Source organism: Cetorhinus maximus, chromosome 11, assembly GCF_964194155.1.
Source record: "Cetorhinus maximus chromosome 11, sCetMax3.hap1.1, whole genome shotgun sequence".
In the NCBI taxonomy this organism is placed as follows: Eukaryota; Metazoa; Chordata; class Chondrichthyes; order Lamniformes; family Cetorhinidae; genus Cetorhinus; species Cetorhinus maximus.
The window spans coordinates 95,103,008-95,130,510 of record NC_135889.1 but is presented as its reverse complement, the minus strand read 5'-3'; the positions used below and the strand labels follow the sequence as shown (position 1 = coordinate 95,130,510).

Here is a 27,503-nt window from a genome sequence, read left to right as displayed (position 1 = left end):
GGTGTAGGTACAGCCACAGTGCTTTTAGGGAGGGAATTTCAGGATTTTGACAGTGAAGGAATGACGGTATATTTCAAAGTCAGGATGGTGAGTGACTTGAAGGGGAACTTCCAGGTGGTGGTGTTCCCATCTATCTGCTACCCTTGTCCTTTTAGGTTGAGGTGGTCACGGGTTTGGAAGGTGCTGTCGAAGGAGCCTTGGTGAATTCCTGCAGTGCATCTTGTAGATGGTACACACTGTGGCTACTGTGCGTTGGTGGTGGAGGGAGTGAATGTTTGTGGATGTGGTGCCAATCAAGTGGGCTGCTTTGTCCTGGATGGTGTCAAGCTTCTTGAGTGTTGTTGGAGCTGCACTCATCCAGGCAAGTGGAGAGTATTCCATCACACTCCTGACTTGTGCCTTGTAGATGCTGGACAGACTTTGGGGAGTCAGGAGGTAAGCTACTCACCACAGGATTCCTAGCCTTTGACCTGCTTTTGTAGCCACAGTATTTATATGGCTAGTCTAGTTAAATTTCTTGTCAATGGTAACCCCCAGGATGTTGATAGTGGGGATTCAGTGGTGGTAATGTCATTGAGGATCAATGGGTAATGGTTGGATTCTCTCCTTGCAGTTAGAGCACTGTTTTCCCCACACTAGACATGCTTCCTTTTCTTTTGTGTGGTGTCCCCTACAATATACACATCCAGTGTACTCTGGCATTGATATTTTTACTGGCCCTTCTGTAAATAGCTCTTCCTTTTCTCCATTGTCTCGTGCTTGGAAGGCCTGAACTGCCTCTCTGCAAACCCCCATCAGCTCTCTCATCAATACTCTTCAGCTGATGATTGACACTTGAGAGCTTCTGCACATTTCAATAGCTTTCTTGGGAGTAAGTTTCTCTTCTCTCAGCAGACTTGCTCTTATGGCTGGGTCTCTCATTCCTAAGCCAATCCTATCTCCAGATCAGATCATCCTTCAGATGCTCAAATTCATAAGATTCAGCTGGATGTTACAGTGCAGTCACATGCTGACAAATATTCTCCCTCTCTCCCTGAGCTTTGGTGTTGAATGCGCAGTGTTCACAAATAACATTAGTAGTGGGTTCAAAGTAGGTCTTTAAGGCCCCCAAAATTACACAAGACTGTTTTTTTCTGTTCCTCAGTGAAGCCTAGGATGCAATACAGCTTGTAGCACTCTTTCCTCAGCATTGATAACAGAGTCGCTACTCTTAATTATTCAAGTTTCTTGTTTAAGGCTGTTAAATTTCATAGTCCTGTCATTGAGACTGGAAGAATTTCCAATTCAACATCAGGTCTCCCTTCATCTCTTTAGAAGCTGGTACTGGAATATTCAAAGCCATACTGACTCACCCAGCTGTCAATGTTCTGTACAAAGTTGCAGACTAACGTTTTAATTATTCTCCGCTTCTTTTTTAAAGGAGCTGGCTCCACTCCAAATTCAGCTGTACGCTCCTGACACCATGTATTTGTTGGGTAAAAATGGCTTTTGCCTGAAGCCATTACTCACAAAGGAATAACATCAAAAGGCACAAGAATGGCACAAAGGCATTTCTCCCAACAACCACTACTGATGCCACCTCTTTAAATAGTAGGTGCAGCCATGCGTCAGAAAGAGTATCAATGCTTTCTTAACTACATAAAATAACCAGTGAACTTACAGATGTTGCAGGTGGTGGAGTCTGCAGCCTGCAGGGAAACAAAAGGAATCCCACGTCAGTCACATCACGATGCCACGCACATACATCAAAAAGTCACAGAATTGTGGAGTCAAGGAAGTAAATCTCGTTCCACTTCTGTATTCACTGTTGGGATATAATCTATTTATGACGAGGCTGCCATGAGTTTGGTTCTTAATTTTTCTGAAGGAAGTTTTCAGGATGATGGCCACTGAATTTCATAGGGAAGTGGCAGTTCATATGATCTACTGGTGATTGTTAAGGCACCCTGCTTGATGCAATGTTCTTCAGTGCATTGGGATAAAATAGAATTCAAACCGATCATTTCTTTAATTAATCATATTCTGGTCAGGATGCTAAGTGGAAAACTGTGCGACATGGTATTTATTCCATTCCGGATAAAACCAATTGGTTAACTATTGATTACTATGTTAACTAATCCTCCTTATGGGATACGCTGTAATTAAGTTCACTCGTCTACTGAATATATTTTATTTATTAAGACGTAAAAAAAAAACAAAAGGCACTGCAGAATCAACAGAAAACAGCCCGTCATGAAAACAAGAGAATGTCAAAATCAGTGTAATGCATGTCATCCGCTGGCCACTAGATTGCGCTAATGGAATGCCTAGGTTTAAGGACGCTTGCTGCCCTTACACAGTTCAAATTGAGGATTCCAAATCCCAGACCATTTCCCTAAAATACAGTCAGTTTTTTTTTGGGCGGGGGGGGGGTGGGAGAGGGGTAGGTGCTGTTTTTAAACCAACTGGCAAGTGAGGCAGCTCATGATAGTGAATCTTCGACACGTTAATCTTCACAGCGCAAAATGTAGCAGCTAGACTGCAGAAAGTTCCTCCTCCCTATGTGCTGAGAGTACAGCCCGCACCTTCTGAGGGTTCGCCAGGGTGTACAAGCTGTGCAACAGGGTCATTTCCCTCGAGATTGCAGGCCGCTCCCCCGGATAAACATTTTGAGAATAAGAATTTTGGGAACAATCCTGTTTGGGTGGCTCATATATTTTCCGAACTGTTGTATAAACTTGAACCAAAAAAAAGTGGTAAATGGTAGTTTGGACTCCAGCTTAAAATAAACAATAAATAGTAAAGTTTCTAGATTAGTCGTCCCGGTCTTTGCAAACTGAAAATGTTCACCTTATGGATTAAACTCCTGAGTGAGGGTGTATTTAACTACACGAGGTGAGACCGAGCCCACCCACAGCCCATTGTGTATCGATTGGACTGAGAGGCAGACAAGACCTTACTTTTAGCAAATAAAACCAAGCAAGTCTGCTCAGATAAAGTGGAAATCTCGGGAGGGAAGGTTTGGGTGGGCGGCCTGTTTTCCTTCTCATATAAAATGTCACGAATGTATGATCAGTCAGAACAGGGAATATGTGAATATTTTGTAGAGTTGCCTCGTGTTTTTCCCGGAAGGGGATATCCGAGAAGCGGTCAGCCACTTGGGGGGACATGGTGTTAACTGGAGCGATTCTGTGGACAGTGATCCCCCCACCCCGCACTTCTCCTTTCATTCCGCATTTGCAGTCACCTTATTTACCTTTTGAGATTTCACTCCAGCACAAGGCTGAGGCTGGATTTAAAGAGTAGAACAAGAGGATTTTGCTGCGAGTCTTCCGGCGCCGACCTCCCCCGAGCGCAGATTTGAGGTCCTTCCCTCACATATGTACATATATATTATATCATTTACATTTTATAGGAGGGATACAAAGACTCGGCAGATCAGGGTTAAACTGCAGAGGTCATAAACCATTAAAGTCTAGCCAAGGTGACGGTGGAAATGGGGAGTTGGGGAGCCTGACTCCTGTGTAGCGGTGACGTGAGCGCAGCTTCATGTGTGTAAGTGTGTGTATATGTTTGTATATGTGTGTATGTATGTGTGTTTGTGTATGTTTGTGTGTATGTGTGTTTGTGTATGTGTTTGTGTATGTTTGTGTGTATGTTTGTGTGTGTGTATGTTTGTGTGTATGTATGTGTTTATATGTTTGTGTGTGTATGTGTTTGTATATGTTTGTGTGTGTATGTTTGTGTGTGTGTATGTATGTGTGTATGTTTGTGTGTGTATGTATGTGTTTGTGTATGTTTGTGTGTATGTATGTGTACGTGTGTTTGTGTGTGTTTGTATATGTTTGTGTGTGTATGTTTGTGTATGTTTGTGTGTATGTATGTGTTTGTGTGTGTTTGTATATGTTTGTGTGTGTATGTTTGTGTGTGTGTGTGTGTGTATGTGTGGTATGTGTGTTTGTGTGTGTGTGTCTGGAGCGATTTCAGCCGACCACGTGGCGTGTGTCAAACCCGCTAAAGCACAACTGGGAATCAGCAACATCTCCGAGCTACAGGGAGTCAGTCGGATGGTCAAACTCACCAGCAATACCTGAGTCCGGGGCGAGGGAAAGCGGAAAAAAAAAACTATCAAACGCTCTGAACACTGAGTGCAGAGAGAGAGAGAGAGAAAAAACAAACTGTGCGGGACGCCTAAAATGTGTTAACTAACTTGTTCCATCCTGAAGCGAAGGGGGGGTGAAGAAAGATTGAAACCTAGTGGGATTTTCAAATCTTCAATCACACTTTAAAGGGAGGGCATTTGACAAATTGGAAGTGACGGCAAGCCGAGCGAATCCCATCGATTTTAAACCCGCATTTAAACAATTCACCATTACTATTAATGAAGGCTTGAATTCAAGCCGAATCATCAGGAACCAAGAAATTCCCTGTTTCATTATTCATTTTCTTTTAAATCCCTTTCTCCGTTCTTTCTCGTTCTTCGCTCTGTTCTTGTGCAGGACCCGACACAGTGTTCGCACCCTTTGCCCCACTCCATCCTCAACACTGGATATATGCGAGAGCCGAGTGAGAGGCATCATTCCATAGAAAGCAAGCCAGGATGAGGTACCCAGTTTATCCGCTCCTTCTCGTTCTGCTGCAATGCCTTCTTCATACGGTGAGTGCTATTTACACGTTGCTTTTATTTGAGAACTTTTTTTTCCCCATATATTTCTTGAGCGTGGGGAACCGTTTAGCACAAAGAGACCGAACCATGGAGCGGGGAGGACACCGATCGATACTTTTAAGTGCTGTTGGTGGCGTTTGTATAGATTTTGCCCCCCTTCAGTAAAGACTTCATTGTAACTGCAGCACTCAGTCTCAGCTGGGCTGTAAAGCGGCTTTTTTCCACTTCATTTGGGTGCATCCTTTCCAGTTAATGTGAGGGGCTGGTTTCCACAGAGAGGTGAGCCCCACGATTGCACTCAATATATAGAGGGCAGAGCATAAACTGTGGTTAATACCTTAGCGTAAAATTCGGCGAAAAGCGTTTTAACATGTGGTTAAAATTCAGTCTAGCTCGCAACTATTGTGACTGCAAGGGTTTACTGAAAGTTAGCGTCAAATGCGGGCTTGGCTTTAGAGCGCTGTCACAATAAATAGTCAAGTTTGTTTAATCATGAGCATTCCGATTTGCCTAAAGAAAATAATTATCTGGAAATATTCGCGAACTTCTTTTCACTGCTTCGATCCAATCTCCAGGGACTCCGAGAATTCAATCGGCAAAACGTATTTTATTTTGTTCAAAGACACGGTCCCTGGTAATTCCGTAATACAACTTGCGGAGATTAAGCACTCCACTTAAAGCACTGGTTTCTGATGTTACAGCAAGGAGTTGATTGATTAGTTTTTGAGTGAGCTTATGTCAGAATCTAATCCGTTTTTGGATTGTGTCAGTGTTGTAATGTTTTCTGCTCTGGTGCTTTATCATCGCAATGAATTACAGAGCTGCAGCCGCGAGATAAGAGATTCAATGCTTCACTCTATGCCCTTCCATTCAATAAGCCAGCCTTTTGTTCCATCCGCTTCCACGCCAAAGTTTCAAATCAAATTGCTTTAAATTGTAAGGAGACTTTTACAGATACGGAGGCATTATAAGACCGAAAAAAAGGCTGATTTAAAATATAGCCTTTTTGGATAATTTCCATATGAGAAATAAATTGCATGTGGATTTAAGCCACCTCGTCCCAGAATGCAAGCATCCATCACTTTAATTCCAAAGCCAGACATTTTCAAGAGGCAGTCTGAAACTGCAGGAATACTGCTACTATTGTCTTGATGCAGAATGTGTTTTAGTGACATAAACTGCAAGAGTGACACAAAATGCAAAAGTTCCAGCATAACTCATGAGCCCCAAGGTGCCAGACTCCTTCCAGGTAATCGTCTCCCAGCCATTTAAATTACTAAAGTGTGCACCATGATGCTCCTTAACACTTCTAAGTTTCTATTTTACTGAACCTCATGAGCTTTGATGGATGCGGGGGTTGTTCATATGCAGCCTTTTCTATTTATTTACCGTCTGAATTCATTCGTTAAAGCCCCTGTGCACAATAAAAATTCTTGCTTTCAACTTGAGCCATTAAGAGAGAAATGTCGCCGTGACATTTTATCCTGTTACACAGTAAAGGGGGCACTGATGAATATGCTCATACCCAGAGCGCACGATGCTGCTATATTCTCGCTATTTCAGGCTTCATTAAAAACAACAGTTGAAATGCAAAACCTGCATCACAGAGTTCACAATGCAACACACACACTGTCTGCCACGAGGTAAACTTGCTGCATCTGTATTGTAAAGGTTTCTTTTTCCAGACAAACAATACTTGTCTGCCTAAAAAGTCGCCCGTTCCTTTAAACTGGATAGGAAGTTTGGTGAGGTCGAAAAAACTATGCGATACTGTAGCGGACATACAGATTGAACAAGGGTCTGACCGAGACTGGTCGATTGAATTACACTTCAGCTCCATACTTTTTCATACCTTAAAAATACAGAACTAAACAGATACTCTTCTGGAGTTGCTGCACACCATCATGGGGCTAATTCTTTACCCTTCATCAAAGAGAGTCCCAATCAAGCTGAGGTATAGGCAATGCCATCCATCCACAATCACGCGTAGGCAGATTTATCATGTTCCTGATATTATTTTCTTTTGGGAGGGGAGCATACAGATGAATCTAAACTTCATGTTGGATGAATATCTCTGGTGACCATTCACTGAACAGCACAATTAGATGAGAACCTAGTTAATCTGTTATGGTGGTGATGACAACTATATTTTCTGCATAACTAATACATTTCTGTTTAATTCCCCCTTTACAAAGTTTTCCTGTGATGTCCCCCTTTCTGAAGACAGCACCCCATGCTGGGTTATGCTAGTATAAGAAGTAGTAACCTCCAATACCTGACCAAATTATGAACAAATGATGTGTTGCTGAACTATTTGATCATAAGAAACATGACAGCTGAACCCAATGCTGTCCACACACATGGACTTCTGGACACAGGCTGTTAGGTGACAACCAGGAACAGATCCTATTTTACTTTTAGTTTTTCCTTGTCTGATCCCCCACTCATAATAAGGAGTCATGGGACAAGTTTACTTCTTGGTGCCATCCCAGCTCAGATTAGCCAACTCAGCACAAAGCAGGGAATGAGTAGAAGACCTTCCTGCTTTGTATGGTTTTACATCACACAGTTCATTTACCCACATTGAGTTATCGGGGAGGTAAATTATATCTTTCCAATAATAATTGCAAACAATAAGAAAAACATTCTTGATAAACTCTCTATTTTTGTAAATTTGCTAGAATAATTGCATGCTTTAACTCTTAATTTTTGACCTTGTGCCTTTGGGTATACATTTCAGGCCTTAATTGCCAAACTCAAGCTGCTATGAACAATCTCTCAATAACCTTTAGCCTAAGCTCAAATGCTGATATGTCTCTTGTTAGAGTTATATTTGGATTATGTGATATAGGGTTGTGGATTTATTGAACATTCTAGGAGACCTTTCAGCCAATCATCTTTTAATCTTAAATTTGGCATGATGTAGTGACTATTTTTGCAAGATTAATGTTTGCAAAACAGAACCAATGGATTTAAACACCTAGTGAGTGTACTGCACAGTAGTTGCACATTGAGCTCGATATGTGTGACCACTAGGATGTTACATACAAGATAATTACAATTTATCAATAAAATAAATACAGTTTTACAGTTTTGGTTTAATGATGAATGCCAAAAGAGAGGGCACGTCCAAACTGGTTAATGAATAATTACAAATCTACAGGCTCAGTTGCTGAATTTTAGGGTCATTTGTGAGAAATGATTTAGAATGAAATATAATACAAAAATCTTTGCTTTTAATTTACATTTTGAAAAATTGCAGAATCACAATAAGGTGCAGTGATTAAAATTTTAATGCACTGATCTGTCCAGCAGAGTAATCTAAAGATGTGGCCAACAGTCCTGAACAAATACTGTAACAAGGCATTCATTCACATGGAAAATTGCGGAATGTTGCATTGATTTCAATAGATTTCAATGGCAAATTTGTAGCACTTTGCCTCTGTTCTTGGGTATCATGGAAAATGTATTTTAAGGATTAGATTCTGAAATATATCTGCAATAATACTTCTATAATAATTCCACAACAATGAACAGGAAAGGTGACTTGATATTCATAGGTTGTAGCACCCTGGGGACTGTTTTCAGATGAGGAAAAGCCAACAGCGAAAATGGACCTGGTGCATCAAAATCTAGATAATTGCATGTCTTTAAAGTAGTTCATTATGGATGTGTGACATTTTATGTTTTCTTATAGGAATTTACATGCAATTTGCATTGCTAGTTATTTGTTATTTGTTGACTTCACAGTATCAGCTCTGATGCGGAACAATGAGAGGCACTAAGGCTGAGTAAAATAGAGCATTTTGGTAATAGTTGTCAACCAATCAGAATCTTTCTTTAAGACTGCCTTTGAGCTAAGTCTATAATCATTTTATCAGGAACAATGACCATTTGTGATGCAGCCTTATTTTGAAAGCTGTCCCTAACCTTTTGCTTCTAACAGCAGCTATATATATATATATATATATATAGTTCAATATGTTGACCACTGATGATGACTAAAATGAGGCTATCTCTTAGAACCTTTCAAATAATCACGAATTGGACAATTCAAAAATATTGTCAACAGTAATCACTAAATAATGGCAAAAATGTTAGCAACCATTTCAAGGATGCTTTGAACAATTTCATTCCATTTTCATCATGTGCCAAGAAAGATGGTGTAGAATCTTTTCAATTTGCAAAAATATCCTGTAGTTATTTTACAATTGTTCAGAAAGCATATCATTTGGATAAATCTTCCTGGAAAGCATTTAGGACATTTGTAAGATCACAGCTGTTTTTCATTATCAAAAATTTAATCATTAATAAGTAAAGGAATTATATCAGAAATGAAGAGTTTTCAGAATAAAATCACAGCACAAGTAATCTTTTTGATCTCATATAATTGTGATGACAAAATGATGGTGGATGTCCCTTCTTATCCATGTTGATTTGTATCTTGGTGAATTTTATTGTTAAAATGTATTGTGGATGCTTTTTATGATCTCCTGTAGGTGAAAGCAAAATATTGCAATGCCAATTATTGTAAATGGATTTAAACAGCTATGCTGTTATCGTACATCTATAAGATATATTTCTTTCTGGTACAGGATTTTCAATTGATTTCCACTACATAAAATATTTTAATAATTGCCTGTTTGATGTTGAAATAAATCTTTAGTAAATGGAAGCGATATATCTTCATGTTTGCAAAGCTATCTCTCCATACCTAATGTTATAGAAGTATGATCATACTGTATCCAGTGTCTCAGCTAACCCGTCAAAAGTTTAAAATGTTTAAATTTTTTTATGCCTCTTTTTCCTCAAGTCATGAAACTTAGGGCAGCCTGTATTTATATTATGATACATTTATATTTTTGCTAAATTATATATTTCATATGCAAGGTACTATTTGTTTTAGTAATCCTTGACCGCAGATTCAAAGGTCTGAATGGCCTCCTTCTGTACTGTACTAGTCTATGATTCTAATTTCTACAATAGTTTTCATCTAACGTCAGGCTTTTTACGTAGTCTAATGTGCCCCTCTTTAAATACTGATTTAATTTGTAGACTTTTAGAAGTTGAAGATAATTAGAATTTATTTTAAATCATGTCAATTCTCTGTCAAGATCACCATTTTAATAACTACATCTTCAATAAGACCAAATTGCCTATAAGTCCTATGGTGAAATAGAGTTGATCTTATTGGTCTTCTCTGCAATTCCTTTTGTTCTTTCTTAGAGTTTATTTTGGTATTTACTGACCTAACACAGGTTCTGCTTTCCTACAATGCTTATTTTATATATATATAGCCAATTTACATGCCTATGTTTTTCGCCTATATCCTGTCACTCTAATAAAAACAATTGTCTTTGCCTAAAAATTGTAGACTTTAATAATCTGAACTGGGATGACCTAAAACAATTTTTTTATTGAGTTCAAGAACCCAGATTGAAGGAACTGGATTTTGAATCATTAAGCCACAAGGGACCATGACTGGCCTGTAAAAAGACAAAAAAAAATTCAGGACTTACAATTGATTCCTACAACAGTACCAATAAACTGACAATTCATTCTGGTTTACACAAGCATTAAACCCTCCATGAATTCGAAGGTTTTGACTTTGTGGTTAAACTCTCAACCATTCTATGGTGGAATAACAGTAGGCTTGCAATAGTCTGAGTCACTCTTGTCTATGACTACTTAGAACTAATGTTTTCTGGTTGAAACCTACACATATCTGATTGTAAATATCTTTGATGAATAACTTTCACCAAAATGCAATTTTTATTTCTACATTTAAAGAAGCCATTGATGAATGATTACAATTTTTTCTAATGTGCTTGTTAGTGCGTAATGTAATTAATGATTAAAAACTGTCACAAAAACATCCTTGCATCACTTAGCACAAGATGTCACTGCCATGGTGTGTAGTTTTCCTGGCTTTTGTCCAGCTTCAATGTAGCAATGACCTTTCCTTAATATATTTCTCAATTCTTTTCAACTCTCTGAGTGTTTGAGTTGGAACTCTCCCCTTTACTTACAGTTTGTCCCCTATTCTAAACATGCTACCACATGCTAGGTACAGTTCCATGGTCATTTGCAGGCTCCCATAGCCAGTGACAACTGTTTATGTGTAAACCCAGAGTTTAAACATCATCAGGCCTTTAGACCCCAGTCACACTACAGCTGAGATTAATCATATCACTGATATCCACAGATGGACACTTTCCAATTCAAAGCAGTCACTGGATAATGATCAGGCACTGGAACGCTGATTACATTTTCTTTTTGTGTCTTTCCTAGTCCTGGACACAAAGGTCAATGGTAGTGCTTCCATACCTGTTTAAGTTGAGATCATTTAATTTAGCAGAGATCAACAGTGGATTTTAAATAATTGAAGAATTTCTTGTTTCAGATTTTAGCAAACATAGCAGTAATTTGTTCATAGTGTCTTTTAATTCTAACTATTAATGGACAAAAGAATTACAATTCCATAGAATGTACAGCACAGAAATAGGCCATTTCTCCAAACTGGTCTTTGCCCCTCTTCATCTAACCCTATAATGTGCAATTAAGCAAGTAGTTTTGATGAAGAATGTGCAGAAATCAGTTACTTAGACTAAAACAGCAAACATGCACTATCTTGCCTGATAAAAAACAAGATATAATTTCAAAAGTTTATATAATTCAGCAACATCAAAATTAATGGCCCAGATCTTCCAATCAGCATTGATGCTGCACCCATTGACGCTGCCTGTGAAGAATTCTGTGACCCAACATTCTTGCGATTTTCAGCCGGGACTTCTAATCCTGGCTGAAACATCAAAGGGTGAGCGCAGACATCCACAGGGATGGCCGTCATGTGCAAGAAAAGACGGATGAGGAGAGGACACACCATCTTTTCACAATAGGAGCTGCCGTATTCAGGTAAGTTTTTAAAAATCCAAATCTTTCACTAAGTGAGTGAATTAGTGAGTGGATGCGTGAGTGTGGTGGGTGAGTGCCTGGTCAGGTGGTCAAGAGGGATAGTCGGGTGGTGAGGAGGAGTAGTGGGGTGGTCGGGGGGGGGTAGTCAATGGCCAGAGGTGGGGGTATATTTGGGTGGTTAGCTTGGCTAAGAGGCGTGACTTGCTGGTGGTGGTGGGGGGGGCGGGGTGGGGAGCGCGGTTGGTTGTGGCGCTCAGTTATATTATGCTGGCTAATCACTGAGTTAGACAAGGTATTAACCGGTGCAACATTTCCTGGGTGCAGGTAAGTCCCATGTATCTGGCCCAAGCCTCTGACACTGAGTTCAGTGTTAAAGGCTTTCAAAGGGGGTCCAGGACAGTGGAAGCCAGCCCATCGGAAGTTTAAAATTACCAGGCTGTTTTTATGCATGTACATGCATCATGACAACCATGGGGTCCTGATGCTCATCTCCCAACTTACGTCCTATCTCTGTCAACCTGGATACCAGAAGATTTGGGCCAATTAAACTTTATAGTTTAATCCAATCAATTGGCTAATACTGAGCTCCTTGTGGATACAAATTGTTTTAGTAAGCGACACAGCACATGAAAGATAAGAGGTACTTATTAATATTTTGCCAATGCCCAAAATCCCAATATCAATCCATCCATAGATGGCTGCAGCAACATCTGAGCTGATGAGCTGTAGAAAGAGACACAAAGAGCAGCACATCTGCTTATCACTACAGATCAAGGCTTAACCCATCAAGTCTCACTTATTTGCAGTGACTGTAAGTCATTTTGCTTGAAACATGCAATCTATTTTGAGACATCTAACTGGAAAATAAACACTGATCTATATGTTTAAATTGGCTTCCGATCAGCCTTGTTCTTTATGATAACCAATCTCACTTATAGCACTTTTCTGATCTTTACAATGGTAGCAACAGGATGTAAACTGCAAGCAGCCACCCAGCCACATTAAGAATTCCACGATCATAGAGAATGCAGGCAAGGATGATGAAAGCTGAAACTCAGTTTGTGTTTTTAACATTTCATTTAGAAATCTACTTGAAGGATCATTAATTTTAATCAATTATTCAATAACAATGTACTGCATTGACAAAAACAGAATTGCAACTTGGCTCGTAGCTAATTTTCACAGCAACGATAGCCACTTCTTCATTAAGTTATTCCTAATCAGTAATCACAAATTAAAATGCTTACACAATAACAATGGACTGAAATTTTCCGGAGCAAGACACCTCACAGTGTAGAAGAGCAAAGTTGACGTTTCGAGTCCTCATGACCCTTCAACAGAACTAAGTAGAAATAGGAAAGGGGTGAAATATAAGCTGGTTTAAGGGTGGGTGGGTGGGGGTGGGGGGTGGGGGGGAAGAAGGGGGGAGGTTGTTGGGACAAGCAAGCAGTGATAGGAGGAGATAACCAAAAGATGTCACAGACAAAAGACAAAGAGGTGTTGAAGGTGGTGATATTATCTAAAAGAATGTGCTAATTAAGATTGGAGAGCAGGACAAGCAAGGTAGCTCTGGTGGGGCTGGGGGTGAAATAAACCATGGGTGGAATACATTTAAAAATAATGGAAATAGGTGGGAAAAGAAAAATCTATATAAATAATTGGAAAAAACAAAAGGGAGGGGGAAGAAACGGAAAGGGGGTGGGGATGGAGGAGGGAGTTCAAGATCTAAAGTTGTTGAACTCAATATTCAGTCCGGAAGGCTGTAAGTGCCTAGTCGGAAGATGAGGTGCTGTTCCTCCAGTTTGTGTTGAGCTTCACTGGAACAATGCAGCAAGCCAAGGACAGACATGTGGGCAAGAGAGCAGGGTGATGTTAAAATGGCAAGCGACATGGAGGTCTGGGTTATGCTTGCGGACAGACCGAAGGTGTTCTGCAAAGCGGTCACCCAGTCTGCGTTTGGTCTCTTCAATGTAGAGGAAACCGCAATGGGAGCAACGAATGCAGTAGACTAAGTTGGGGGAAATGCAAGTGAAATGCTGCTTCACTTGAATGGAGTGTTTGGGCCCTTGGACAGTGAGGAGAGAGGAAGTGAAGGGGCAGGTGTTGCATATTTTGCGTTTGCACGGGGAGGTGCCGTAGGTGGGGGTTGAGGAGTAGGGGGTGATGGTGGAGTGGACCAGGGTGTCCCGGAGGGAACGATCCCTACGGAATGCCGCCAGGGATGGTGAAGGGAAGATGTGTTTGGTGGTGGCATCATGCTGGAGTTGGCGGAAATGGCGGAGGATGATCCTTTGAATGCAGAGGCTGGTGGGGTGATAAGTGAGGACAAGGGGGACCCTTGGCTATGGGTACCCGCATGGGCCCCAGCTATGCCTGTCTCTTTATGGGGTATGTGGAACATTCCTTGTTCCAGTCCTACTCCGGCCCCCTCCCACAACTCTTTCTCCGGTACATCGAAGATTACTTCGGTGCTGCTTCATGCTCTCGTCGGGACCTGGAAAAATTTATTAATTTTGCTTCCAATCTCCACTCCTCCATCATTTTCACATGGTCCATCTCTGACACTTCCCTTCCCTTCCTTGACCTCTCTGTCTCAATTTGTGGTGATAGACTGTCCACCAATATCCATTACAAGCCTACCGGCTCCCACAGCTACTTCGACTACAGCTCCTAACACCCCGCTTCCTGTAAGGACTCCATCCCATTCTCTCAGTTCCTTCGCCTCCGTCGCATCTGTTCTGATGATGCTACCTTCAATAACAGTTCCTCTGACATGTCCTCCTTCTTCCTTAACCGAGGTTTTCCACCCACGGTAGTTGACAGGGCCCTCAACCGTGTCCGGCCCATCTCCCGCGCATCCACCCTCACGCCTTCTCCTCCCTCCCAGAAACATGATAGGGTCCCCCTTGTCCTCACTTATCACCCCACCAGCCTCCGCATTCAAAGGATCATCCTCCGCCATTTCCGCCAACTCCAGCATGATGCCACCACCAAACACATCTTCCCTTCATCCCCCCTGGTGACATTCCGTAGGGATTGTTCCCTCCGTGACACCCTGGTCCACTCCTCCCTCAACCCCCTACTCCTCAACCCCCACCTACGGCACCTCCCCATGCAAACGCGAAATATGCAACACCTGAACCTTCACTTCCTCTCTCCTCACCATCCAAGGGCCCAAACACTCCATTCAAGTGAAGCAGCATTTCCCCCAACTTAGTCTACTGCATTCGTTGCTCCCAATGCGATTTCCTCTACATTGGAGAGACCAAAAGCAGACTGGGTGACCGCTTTGCAGAACACCTTCGGCCTGTCCGCAAGCATGACCCAGACCTCCCTGTCGCTTGCCATTTTAACACTCCACCCTGCTCTCTTGCCCACATGTCTGTCCTTGGCTTGCTGCATTGTTTCAGTGAAGCTCAACGCAAACTGGAGGAACAGCACCTCATCTTCCGACTAGGCACTTTACAGCCTTCCGGACTGAATATTGAGTTCAACAACTTTAGATCTTGAACTCCCTCCTCCATCCCCACCCCCTTTCCGTTTCTTCCCCCTCCCTTTTGTTTTTTCCAATAATTTATATAGATTTTTCTTTTCCCACCTATTTCCATTTTTAAATGTATTCCACCCATGGTTTATTTCACCCCAGCCCCACCAGAGCTACCTTGCTTGTCCTGCTCTCCAATCTTAATTAGCACATTCTTTTAGATAATATCACCACCTTCAACACCTCTTTGTCTTTTGTCTGTGACATCTTTTGGTTATCTCCTCCTATCACTGCTTGCTTGTCCCAACAACCCTCCCCCTTCTTCCCCCCACCCCCCCTTAAACCAGCTTATATTTCACCCCTTTCCTATTTCTACTTAGTTCTGTTGAAGGGTCATGAGGACTCGAAACGTCAACTTTGCTCTTCTCCGCCGATGCTGCCAGAAGTGCTGAGTTTTTCCAGTTATTTCTGTTTTTGTTTTGGATTTCCAGCATCCGCAGTTTTTTGTTTTTATTTCACAGTGTAGATGGTTAGTTAGACCTTAGCCTGCACCCTTCAGCTTAATACCTTGTTGTGCTTTAAGTTGTTGGATAATGATGCAGCAAGGGCAACATGCCATCTGGAACCTTGGTGGATGATATGACAAACAGTGTATGCCCTTAAACAATAAGATTTAAGGACTGAGAAATAAACAGAGGAAAGACTGTAAAAGGAGGATGAATTTGAGAGAGTGGGTGAATTGAGTAATCAGGTACAGAAAGAGAAATAAAGGGAGGGGAAACAAATTGGATTAAGGGCTAGAGACAGAAAGGAAAAGTAAAAAAATAATTAGAAATTTTAAATTTGACATTTTAAAACTCCCAACACCAATTCACAACCTGACCCTGAAGGAGTGAGATCCATGCATTTAATAGTTCACTTTCTGGCCAAGATAGGTTGATTGGCTGTCAATGATAATTATTGCATTGTTCAGAATTGTTTATGCTGTTAATTGTTAGACTTAGCTCTCTGTGGCAATTTTAAAGGGCAAATGCAGCAACTTCATGAAAACCACAAGAAGGTTAAGGATGAAATGTTTTTTGCAAAGCAGCAATTTGCGGTGATTCTCAATTCATGGGTTATTTCTTAATCCTCTGAATTTTCAGTCAAATTAATAATTGATAATTGCATGCATCATTCAGGCACTGATATTTTCTGGGAGACATTGGCCCAATAGGCTTAATTCTTTAATTCAGAGGTGGATACATGACAACACCTGAATCCAATTCTTGGACCCTATGAAAATTGCCACAAGTTTCTGCTTTACAAAAAGGCATCTTATCTTAACTTTCTCATGATTTTCATAAAACTGCTGCATTTGTACATTAATTGCCCGTTAAAATTACTAGAGAAAGATAAGTCTAGTAATTAATAACATAAGCAAATTTAATGACCCGATAATTATCACTAACAGTCTATCAAGTTCTCTTATCAAGAATGTGAACTATTAAAAGTATGGAGTCTCATTCCTTCAGGTTGTGAATTGTTGCTTGGTATCAAAAGTTTCAGTGCACTCTGATAGGTTTTATTTCACACTTTTCATTCATCCAGATCATGTTCCCTTTTTTTTGCTGTAGACTCCTTCAGAGATTCAAGTTGCACCCTTTCTAAGAAATAATAGATTATGATCAACAACCAGTATGTGGGAATCCTGAATGTAATATTTCCTATTCTTCTTTTGCCTCCTCTACTTGTTCCTTCCCTAGGATCAACATTTACAACTTTCCATTTCAATTCTATAGTGCAGGCACCAAGGGGTATTTACATAGCATGAGCACATTGGTTAATGATGCTTTGGCTCCTCTCTAAATTTGAGGGACAAACCCATGGTTCTTTGTGCGTCGCTGATAATCTTGCTGTGCCCACCCTAACAGCAATTTAGGAACCTCTCATTGACATATTAAATTAGTTTTACACAGACTTCAGTGCTGATTTCATGGGCTGTGTTTAAAAATGTATTTTACCAAAGAACTTGTGAATAGATGTCTTCCATCACATCATTATAGAACATAATGGACCAACTCTTTCACAATCTCCCTCTCAGTTTAATAAACCACAGCAGCATATAATTACTGTATCCATGAAATAAAGTTGAAAATAAAACTGCCAAAAGGTTTTTTTTGAGGGGGGAGTGTGGTGGGGGTAGGTGCCCTGTTAGTAACTTGCTATTATCATTCATCTGGTTGTTTTTATTGGTGGGAGTACGGTATGTATGTGCTGAATGTAACACTACCTATACTAATTGCTAGAATTGTAAAATTCCTGCTTCAAATTCCACTTATTATGCACTTTTCATTCTTGGCTGCAAAGATGGTTTCAGCTCATGCCACAAATTTTCAATGAGGATCTGTGAGAGTCATCCAATATTTGATTCTGCTCTGTGTACACCTGCTGTATATTTTTGTCTCATTATCATTCTGGGAAAACACAGAGCTTGTGAATGTAACCTGGAAACCTTTCAGAAATAAGCTGCACTAAAATCCTGTGCTTATGATTGGAGATAAACAAGGAAGGTACCTGAGTATTAGTTAGAAGAGGAGTAAATGTCAAAACCATACTTTCATTATTTTCACAATATTTTGTGCCTTGTATTCAGGATCAGTTTCCAGTATTTATACTGACACATTCTTCTCATCACAGAGAATAATGAAGATCTATTATAAGACAGTAATGCTTTTTCTCATTGGAGAAGTATTTGGACAAATGTTCCCCCTTTCATTTGGACATTTATTATATTTCATTGATCCGACCAAGGCTGACATAGTCAAAAGGATTGCTGTAAATTTTATTTTTGCCCATCCACCAGGAGGCACTAGTAACCACCCACACATCTCTCACCTCTCCTAATTTTCTTTCTTCCCTGTAGGGGCATTCAAATACACATCTACCCCTATCCCAAAGCACCAAGCAAGTGTTTTTTTTTCTCTTATTTAAACAGCAACCATCAGTAAGATACAGCAATAGAAGGGCTTGAGATAATATCATCGATGGGAGATAAATATATGAGTGATAATTATGAAAGCAACTGGCTCAGTGTGATATTGCATGAGTAAAAAACTTGTAATCAGCTCTGCTTATACAGAAACAAATTCAATAATTAATGTGCTCAAATAGACCATTAAACTGACATAAAAGTGATAGTAAGTTTGCCACAGTTTTAGGTAATGTGACACATAGTGACATCAGAGAAGATGTGAACTAGCAAAAACCAAACTTTTTTTTTTTGCTGTTGTCATGGTTGTGACTCCAGAGACCATATTAATCAGTTAGTTTAGGTATCCTGTTATTGGGGCACTATTTGCTGTTTCCATTCTGTACTTTATTCAATGTGAGCATGAAGAGCAGACAGTTTGAGAATAAACTGTAAGCACCTTTATGTCAGTTGACAGAACCAAATAATGAAAATTCATAAATTGACAAATTTCAGCATAAGGTAAAATGTAACAGTCTATTATTTTAGACTATAATGCTCTGCTATTTGTTTAATTTTATGCACCAGTTTGATCCTATTCTGGTTCATTCTGGTGCCAGCTTTGACACAAAGCAGATTTCCAACATTGTCAAACTAAGCTGTATGTCAATGTGGGATGATATCCACATTGAAGGATTAACAATTGTGTGCCATGCATTTACAAATACATTTGGACAAAGAATTTTTCAGCAATCAATCACAGATTCTCTCTCAATAATTGTGATTTATGTAAATGACACTAATATTGTGGTCATGAGATGCACAAACAGCTGGCAACTGTGCTGAGTGCCAAAGCTGGCACAGACATTGGGCAATACTGAATAAAATCAATACATTAATCTGAAATTAATTTATATTTTTGTATCTACGCACATGTAACTAGCAGAACCCCTGTGTCATTGCTGAAGGTAAGGCAAAGAATATACAGATTATGTTTTGTATCTCACAATATATTGTTAGAACCAGTGATTCATGACTGAATGAGCAAAATTGCATTTTTATTTAATCTTACTGGGAAGTCGGCAGTACTTTTAGATTCAAATTATGTAATTATGTCCATGTTATCTTGGCCATTACGTTTGTTTAACTTTGTAACCTTGCTTGAGGAAGGATGTAGTTGCATTGGAGGCGGTTCAGAGGAAGTTCACTGGATTGGATTCCACAGATGCGGGGCTTGTCTTATGAGGAGAGATTGAACAGCTTAGGCCTGTGCTCGCTAGAGTTTAGAAGGAAGAGGGGAGACCTAATTGAGGTATATAAGGTGCTAAAGGGGATAGACAAAGTAGACGTGGAGCGGATGTTTCCCCTTGTGGGGCATTCTAGAATGAGAGGCCATAGTTTTAGACTAAGGGGTAGTAGATTTAAATCAGAGATGAGGAGGAATTACTTTTCTCAAAGGGTCGTGAATCTGTGGAATTCACTACCTCAGAGTGCAGTGGATGCCGGGACTGAATAAATTTGAGGAGGAGATAGACAGATTTTTAATTAGTAACGGGTTGAAAGGTTATGGGGAGAGGGCGAGAAATTGGAGTTGAGGCCAAAATGAGATCAGCCATGATCGTAATGAATGGCGGGGCAGGCTCGAGGGGCTGAATTGCCAACTCCTGCTCCTAGTTCTTATGTTCTTATGTATCCAATTCCCACTCTGCCAGCTTTTTTTAAAGTCCAGGACACACAGGAAGATAGTAGAGAAGATGTTTAGGGTGTAGGTAGTAGTTGTGGGGAGGGTAGATGATTGTGTGCTTTAGTAATGGTGAGATGGCAATACAAGGGTAGTGAGGGTGGTAGGTGTAGGAGGAGCAGAGGGGTGGTTGGGGAGGGGTGGGGTTGTGACTAGGAATATTGGAAAAGGCCATTCTTTTTGCTTTTGTGGTTTGAAGGTACTTTAAATGGTGAGTTGGGAAGATAGAAGTGGTAGAAAAATAGCTATTGTTATTTTGTGATGCTAAATAATGAGTATCATAGGGTCATTCAAAAATTGGAGCTTTCACAGCCTAATTCAATTCTGTCTTCATGTGATACCCACATATTCTATTTAGCAGGCCTCAATGGAGAATAATCAGAAGCAAGAATCCTGATCGATTATGCCCCTTACCTCCACTCTAGCCCAGAATGCTAAACAGGTTGACATCAGCTAACTCAGGCATGGGAAGTTCAAATTCAGGCCTTTACTTCAACAACTCACCAGGCTGAAATAATTAAAAGTCACTATTGTGAATCCCTGTCTCCCTGCCCCACCCCCAGGATCTGTCTTGTGTGCTTGATTCCCACAAAAAAGAGCTCCTGTAATCTGTTTCTTCAGTAGCTACAGTTACAGTTTGAAAGGTAGAAAGCTGCTGCGCTGCCATTGAGAACACTTCATATGACCATGAGGGGAGACCTCGACAGATCTGAACCTTGAGGATTTAGCTATAAGCTGCAGCATGATGGCATGGGCAAGGGCAGTCTGGCCCAGCTGGCTGTGTGGTGTTGACAAGGACACTGGTGGAGTGGGTAGCAGGGACACAGGCACATCGCCATCTTGTAGGTGCTTCTCCTATTGAGCTGCCAATCTCATGGGATTGCACTTCAGCCCTGCTACTGCTCTCTATAAGAACAGGGTTCAGGAGTAATGGAACTCATTGGATGCTCCCATCGACACTGGCCTCCAGAGTCAAGGCAATAGCAATTTTAGCTTCCATATCAATAGTCTAAGCTGCCATGGAAGCTGTCAAAGATGTCAATAGAGGCTGCATTATGGTAGCCCCCACTGTTATATTCATGGAGCTGGCCATTCAGTCTGTGCTTGACACAATGGCCTCCACAAGGTTTTATTAATGAGCTCTGCAACTTGGCACCTTTTAATGGTCATTTTTATTAATTATTCATTTTTAAATGATCAATTTATTGCTTTGACATTGTTGATTATGTTTTTATGCCTTAACTTTTTTTTCGAAATTCATGTTTAATGCTGTGCCAAACCAGATCTCAGGCAGCTGCTGCTGGGTTTCTGGCTGAAAGGGAATTGAGAAGCTCACATTAAGTCTGATTGGTTTTTGGAGGGCTGGCAAAGGGGTTATTTTTGCTCCAATAGAAATGGGAAGAGTTGAAAATGCTCAGCACATCTGACAGCATCTGTGCAGTGAGAAACAGAGGTCAGACTTGGCACAAAGTCTTGACACAAGTTAGAGCTAGATTCCTCCATGCTCTCAGCCATTGTGCACAAGCTTGCTGGCAGGCTGTCCAATGCAGTTAACATTTCCTGGTATCTACCCATCAGCTTTCTTCGGTAGCCTGAGCCTTTAGCATTAGAATTCGAGTTCTCTGCAGCAGAGCTAGCATGTGATCTGCGACTTGGCTTCTGTACTGCCTTATGCCCCTACCTTAGTTCCTGCATACCTGTGACAGTGATTCATAATATGTAGAACTCTCTTTTAGCATACCCTCTAAAATATATGTGGTGCCACTCAGTGCATAAGGTGCTAAACACTGGACCCATGCCCAAGGGGGCACTGGGCTCATTGGCAGAGTAGCCTGTCAACCTGGCCAAAGCAGCCAGTTTGGCATGTAGACTATCCTGATTGACAGCTGCTCGGTCAACAGCAATCATTAGCTGAGTAGGATACACCGGATTCTCCAGTCTCTTCCTTCTTACCTCCTGTTTGGACCCATGTGAGGACTGTTCTGTTTCTGTTGGAACTTGGGCATTGCTGCTTTCTTCACTTCAGGCCCCTTTGGAGGCTGCTGGAGCACAAGGAAAGGTAAAATGTCTAGTGCCTCACCTCAACCCCCAGAAGGCCCTTCCCGACCTCCTCCCTCTCAATGGTGTTTGTCCTGAGCCGGGCCCTTCCCGACCTGATCTCCTCCTTCTTGCCACCTTCACAGCCATCCCAAACTCCTCCTCTGTGAGACTAACCTCCATTAATTAATCCATAAAACCACCTGTTTTTTTGTACCATAAGAGTAATAATGATGTCTTTGAAAGCTATCTACAATCACCGACCTGTCAATGTGTAGGGCGAAAGAAAAACACATGTGGCATCTATTTTAAAGCTCATTTGTTTAAATGCATTTACACTATTGGTCTGCTCAATAAAGTAGACAAGGAAGTACCCTGACTGTCACTGGTAAAACACTCGGGAGGAAATAGTGGGTGTTAAACCTGACTCAGTACATTTAGTTACATAAGGTACTGCAGCACTGAGCCAATAATACACATGTGAATGTTTATATTACAGGATTACAGTAGGCTTCAAATTGGAAAAAGACCTCTGGGCCCAGGGGAAGGGGGTGAGTGAGGGAGTGAGTGAGAGATGGAGAATATGAGAGAGAGCAGGAGGGAGAGTGCAAGAGAGATGCATGTGAAAGAGAAAACCCTGAGACTGAGAGTGAACTGTACACACACACACAGACACATGCTCACACATATGCACACAAAACCCTGAGACTGAGAGTGAACTGTACACACACACACAGACACACGCTCACACATATGCACACACACACACACACACAACCTCCCCATCCTCCTTCCCCCCGCAAAAACATCCACACATGAGGCCGGAAGAGGAGGAAAACCCAGGGTAAAAGGCAACGCACTTCTGACCCCCACTTTTATATAAATTCCTCTGAGGCCAGCTTACCCAACTCCTTATCTCGGCCCTGGTCACCATCCCCCTTCTCTGGTGAAGAGGACTTGGAGCTCGTTTGTCTTTCTCTAGCTCCGCTTATTAAGCAAAAGATTTTATTAATTAGCTCTGCAGCTTGGCAGCTTTTAATGGTCATTTTTATTAATTATTCATTTTTAAATGATCAATTTATTACTTTGACATTGTTGATGATGTTTTTATGCCTTAACTTTTTTTTCGAAATTCATGTTTAACGCTGTGCCAAACCAGATCTCAGGCAGCTGCTGCTGGGGTTCTTGCTGAAGGGGAATTGAGAAGCTCACATTAAGGCTGATTGGTTTTTGGAGGGCTGGCAAAGGGGTTATTTTTGCTCCAGTAGAAACAGGAAGAGCTGGAAATGCTCAGCACATCTGAGGACATCTGTGCAGTGAGAAACAGAGGTCAATGATCCTTCACCAGAACTAATGCAGATCATGGGACTGAAACATTGACTCTGTTTCTCCCTCCACGGATGCTGCCTGGCCTGCTGAGTATTTCCAGCATTTTCTGTTTATATTTCAGGCTTCCAGCATCTGCAGTACTTTGCTCTCCTATCGTATGTTCGATGTTGGGCATTTTTAAATGTAGTCAGTTTCAATTAAAAATGAGAAAATATTTAGTACATAATGCAAAGCGTAATTTTTCGCTTAACAAAGCCCATTTGTGTGGATATAAATAGCACATTAGTGCAGGTGAATTGGTTGGAGCTGATCTACTAGAAGATTTTGCCATTTTTAAACTTGGAAGTGAAACCAGGGGTGGAATTTTCCCCATGTTGGTGGAGGGGTTATGAGGGGACGGGTGCGGACCTCATCGGCGCCCCTGATTGGGTCCCTGCCGCCATTTTACATGGCCAATTAAGGCCCGCCCAGCGTGATGCGCACCCGGAAGCGCTGTGCACTCCCTGTGCGGGCGGGGAGGGTTCCCTGAGTCGGGAGTGCACTCTTTCGCAGAAATCTCCCTGAGGCCCAGAGGTGCCTCAGGGAGATTAGTTTTTAAGTTTTAACAGTTCAATAAAGTGTTGAAAAAATTTTTATGACATGTCCCCGTCATGTGAAACTGTCACACGAGCTGGGGACATGTACATTCATTTCAATAAAAACTTTTGAGAAAATTTAAAATCATTCATGAAACCTCATCCCACCCGTGGATGAGGTTCCATGAAAAATGCGAAGGCCACCTGGGCTCTTCGCCTGCCCGCCGACCTTAAGGCTGGATGGGCAGCTCTGTTAATTATTTTAATTGTTAGTTAAATGGCCTTAATAGGCCTTTGGCAGTTCGGCGGGTGCGCAGCCGACTCGACTGCGCGCCCGCCGAATTAAATGACGTGTGGCGATTCTCCCTCAGGAGTCATGCGCCAATAGGATATGTCACTGTTAGTTCAAGGTACTCTCATATAGGATTGTTTGCTGTGGTTGTGGGGTTCAAGTCTTTTGGATGTTGCTGTCCGGATATTGCATAGGTTCAAAGAATTGGAGCTGGTTGCATAATATTAACGGCCATATTGAATGTAATTGCCTGACAAAGCCGTGGTTGTAAAGTGTATCGTACTGAAACCTTAGCTTTCGAGGGGCTTTATAAATAAAGGCTTAGAGTACAAAAGGCGAGCGGTTTTGCTAAACCTATATAAAACAGCTCACCCCACTGTGATTATAGTTCCCAATTCTGGGCACCCAAAGGATGTGAGGGGGAGGGTTAAAGAAAAGGTTGAGTTTGGTGTGGGGGGGTGGGTGTTAAAGGACCCGGAAACAGGACTCATGAATTCTCTCCCCGGTGCCGGCCTCTATACTGGTTTCCTGCGAGAGTCAGATCAAGTGACACTTTAGGAAAGCTGCCCTCATCTTCCTCCACAGGCATAAATATCTTGACAAGTTTAGGATGTTAAATCAAAGAGAGGAACAAAAGTTAGCTTTCAGTGTGAAGGGAGAGCTGAGTGGCTGCGAAGAGCAACCGCAGTTTATCATGCAGAATGGCTAGGTTGAGATAGAAGTGAGAGGGAAAACAATAACAGCAACCTGTATTTATATAGCACCTTTAACAAAATAAAATATCCCCAGGCATTTCACAGGAGAGTCATAATGCAAAATTATACCATCAAGCCAAATAAGGAGCTGTTGGGGCAGATGAACAAAAACTTGGTCAGAGAGGTAGATTTTAAGCAGCTTCTTAAAGGACGAGGCGAGGTAAGGAGGCTGAGAGGAAGGGAATTCCACAGCTTAGCATCTTGGCAGTGGATGGCATGCCACCAATGGTGGAGCAATTAAAATCTGGGATGTCCAAGAAGCTAGAATTATAGGAGAGCAGTTATTTAGAGGGTTCCGGGGCTGGAGGTGATTGTCAGGCTACCATGGGGGGAGTTGAAAACAAGGATGAGAATTTTGAAATTGAGGTGTTGCTCAACTGGGAACCAATGTAGGTCAACGAGTGCAGGAGTGATAGGTGAACAGGATTTGATGCAAGTAAGGACACAGACAGCAGAGTTTTGGCTGGCCTCAAGTTTACAGAGGGTAGAATGTGAGAGACCACCCAGGACCCAAATAGTCGACTCCAGAGGTAACAAAGGCATGGATGAGGGTTTCAGCAGCAGGCAAGCTAAGACAGGGATGGTTTTGTTATAGAGTCGGGTCGATTTGTTCAGCTGCCGAATCCATAGAGAGTGCGGCCCTGGCGTTTTAGAGCGTACACCACATCTATGGCGGTGACCGTCTTCCGCTTGGCGTCCTCGGTGTAGGTGACAGCATCCCTGATCACATTCTCCAGGAAAACCTTCAGCACCCCCCGGGTCTCCTCGTAGATCAGGCCCGAAATGCGCTTGACACCGCCACGGCGAGCCAGGCGGCGGATGGCTGGTTTGGTGATGCCCTGGATGTTATCGCGAAGCACTTTGCGGTGCCGCTTTGCTCCGCCTTTCCCCAGTCCTTTGCCTCCTTTCCCTCTGCCAGACATGATGCTCCTTCAGTCAAATGGTGTCAAGCGTTGTTAAGGTGGTGGTGGAATTAGGTGACGGTGTGGACATGTGGTCAGGACCTCAACTCTGAGTCAGATATGACACCAAGGTTGCAAATAGTTTCGTCCAACCTCAGACAGTTGTCAGGGAGAAGGATAGTTGGTGGCTAGGGAATAGAGCTTGTAGCGGGGAACAAAGACAATGAGTTTGGTCTTCCTAATATGTGAGTTAAAAAGAGGGCAAGGTGTGAAGAAACAATACCCAATGCATCCCTAGTGTTGCTGTTTACCATGGCCATGATTTGCCCACTAACTGTAATATCTAGTATGTCTCCCTCCTAACCCCCCAAAGCCTGTCCACCATCTAAAAGGCTCAAATCAGCAGTGTGACAGAATATTCCCCACTTGCCTGGATGAGTGCAGCTTCAACAACACTCAAGAAGCTTGACACTATACAAGACAAAGCAGCCCGCTTGATTGGCACCCCATTTACCATCTTAAACACTCATTCCTCCACCACCATTGTAGTGGCAGCAGTGTGCACCAACTACAAATACACTGCAGCAACTTGCCAATGTCCCTTCAGCAGCACATTCCAAACCTGTGACCTCTACCAACTCAAAGGACAAGGGCAGTGGATGCATGAGAACGCCACCACCTGGAAGTTCCCCTCAAAGGCACTCATCATCCTGACTTGGTACTTAATCGTCATTCCTTCACTGTCGTACGGTCAATATCCTGGAACTCCCTCCTTAACAGCTCTGTGGGTGTACCTACATCAGATGGACTGCAGTGGTTCAAGCAGGCAGCTCATCTCCATCTTCTTGAGTGCAATTAAGGATAGGCAATAAATGCTGGCCTAGCCAGCGACACTTACATCCCAGGAACAAATTTTTTAAAAAGGGTTTGCTGGAGGCCTCTGGCTTCTCCAGTTGGCACCTGCCACCTCATAATACGTTCATCCTTTTTTGCAAGGGTATTAGTGGCAGCTTTCTGAGCTGCTTTGAGAATATGCTGGTTACAGTCTAGTAACGCAGATGTTGTGTGCAAGGTTTGACATGGGGAGGTGAGAGTTTCAAAATTGCTGAGAGTAGAACGGGTAGAGATGGACATTTAGTGAAATGTGGTACAATCAATGATTGTATGAGAGTGAAGGAAAGCTGGATAGGGGAATACTGTGAATATTGAGGCTGAAGTGGTGCCGGTGTGATGAGAGGCTAATCGAGGTGGAAGGTAGGATTCTTACCTTGGCAACTCTGCTGAGATTATCAACCTTTTATGGCATTGTAGCCATGTACAGTGAGGAGAACTCCTTGCTTTGACTTTTCAAGTCACCCCTTCTCATTGGCGATGCAGGTGTTGGTTGGGGTGGGCTTACAGCTCCCTGGTGGGGTAAGGAGGAGACAAGGATCTCCCTCTCCCTGCCCACCACCTCGGCCAAGGCCTCCAAATTGGCAGCAGTTGAACCTGGGAGACCAATCTATTGTTCTAGTTCGGTAGAGTTACCCGTTTCCTGCAGCCAAAGCGTACCTCCATTTCAGGAGGTGGAGACTGCCTTTAAGTGCCATCAGAGATGCCTGATATCCTCTCAAATATGTGCGCAGCCATAAGGTAGTGCCGGCTGCACACCTGTTTCAGTGTAATGAGCTGCCTGCACCAATTTCACGTGGTCTTTGCACCCAAGTGAACAGGCACCTGCAGACGTGATTGAATTTCTACACCCTGATGTTGTAAAATACATCACATAATCTGTTCACCCTTCACAGCCCACTTTAGCTACTGTGTAAATTGGTTTGCAGTGAGGCCCTGTGGCAAAAATTACGAACACAATTTTCATGTTTAAAATTTAGGCTGCAC

The 27,503-nt window shown here is 42.0% G+C and overlaps 1 protein-coding gene across 1 annotated transcript in view; it reads left to right on the top strand.

Annotated features, from left to right (window-relative positions):
• The first annotated feature begins 4,416 nt into the window (after positions 1-4,416).
• The window catches only part of nxph2a (neurexophilin 2a), a 149,766-nt gene continuing 126,679 nt past the window's right edge, over positions 4,417-27,503 (top strand). Inside the window, exon 1 of the mRNA XM_078551384.1 lies at positions 4,417-4,636. Within this exon, the coding sequence (XP_078407510.1) occupies positions 4,580-4,636 (57 nt within the window). The 5' untranslated portion in view covers positions 4,417-4,579. The remainder of the gene's footprint in view (positions 4,637-27,503) is intronic.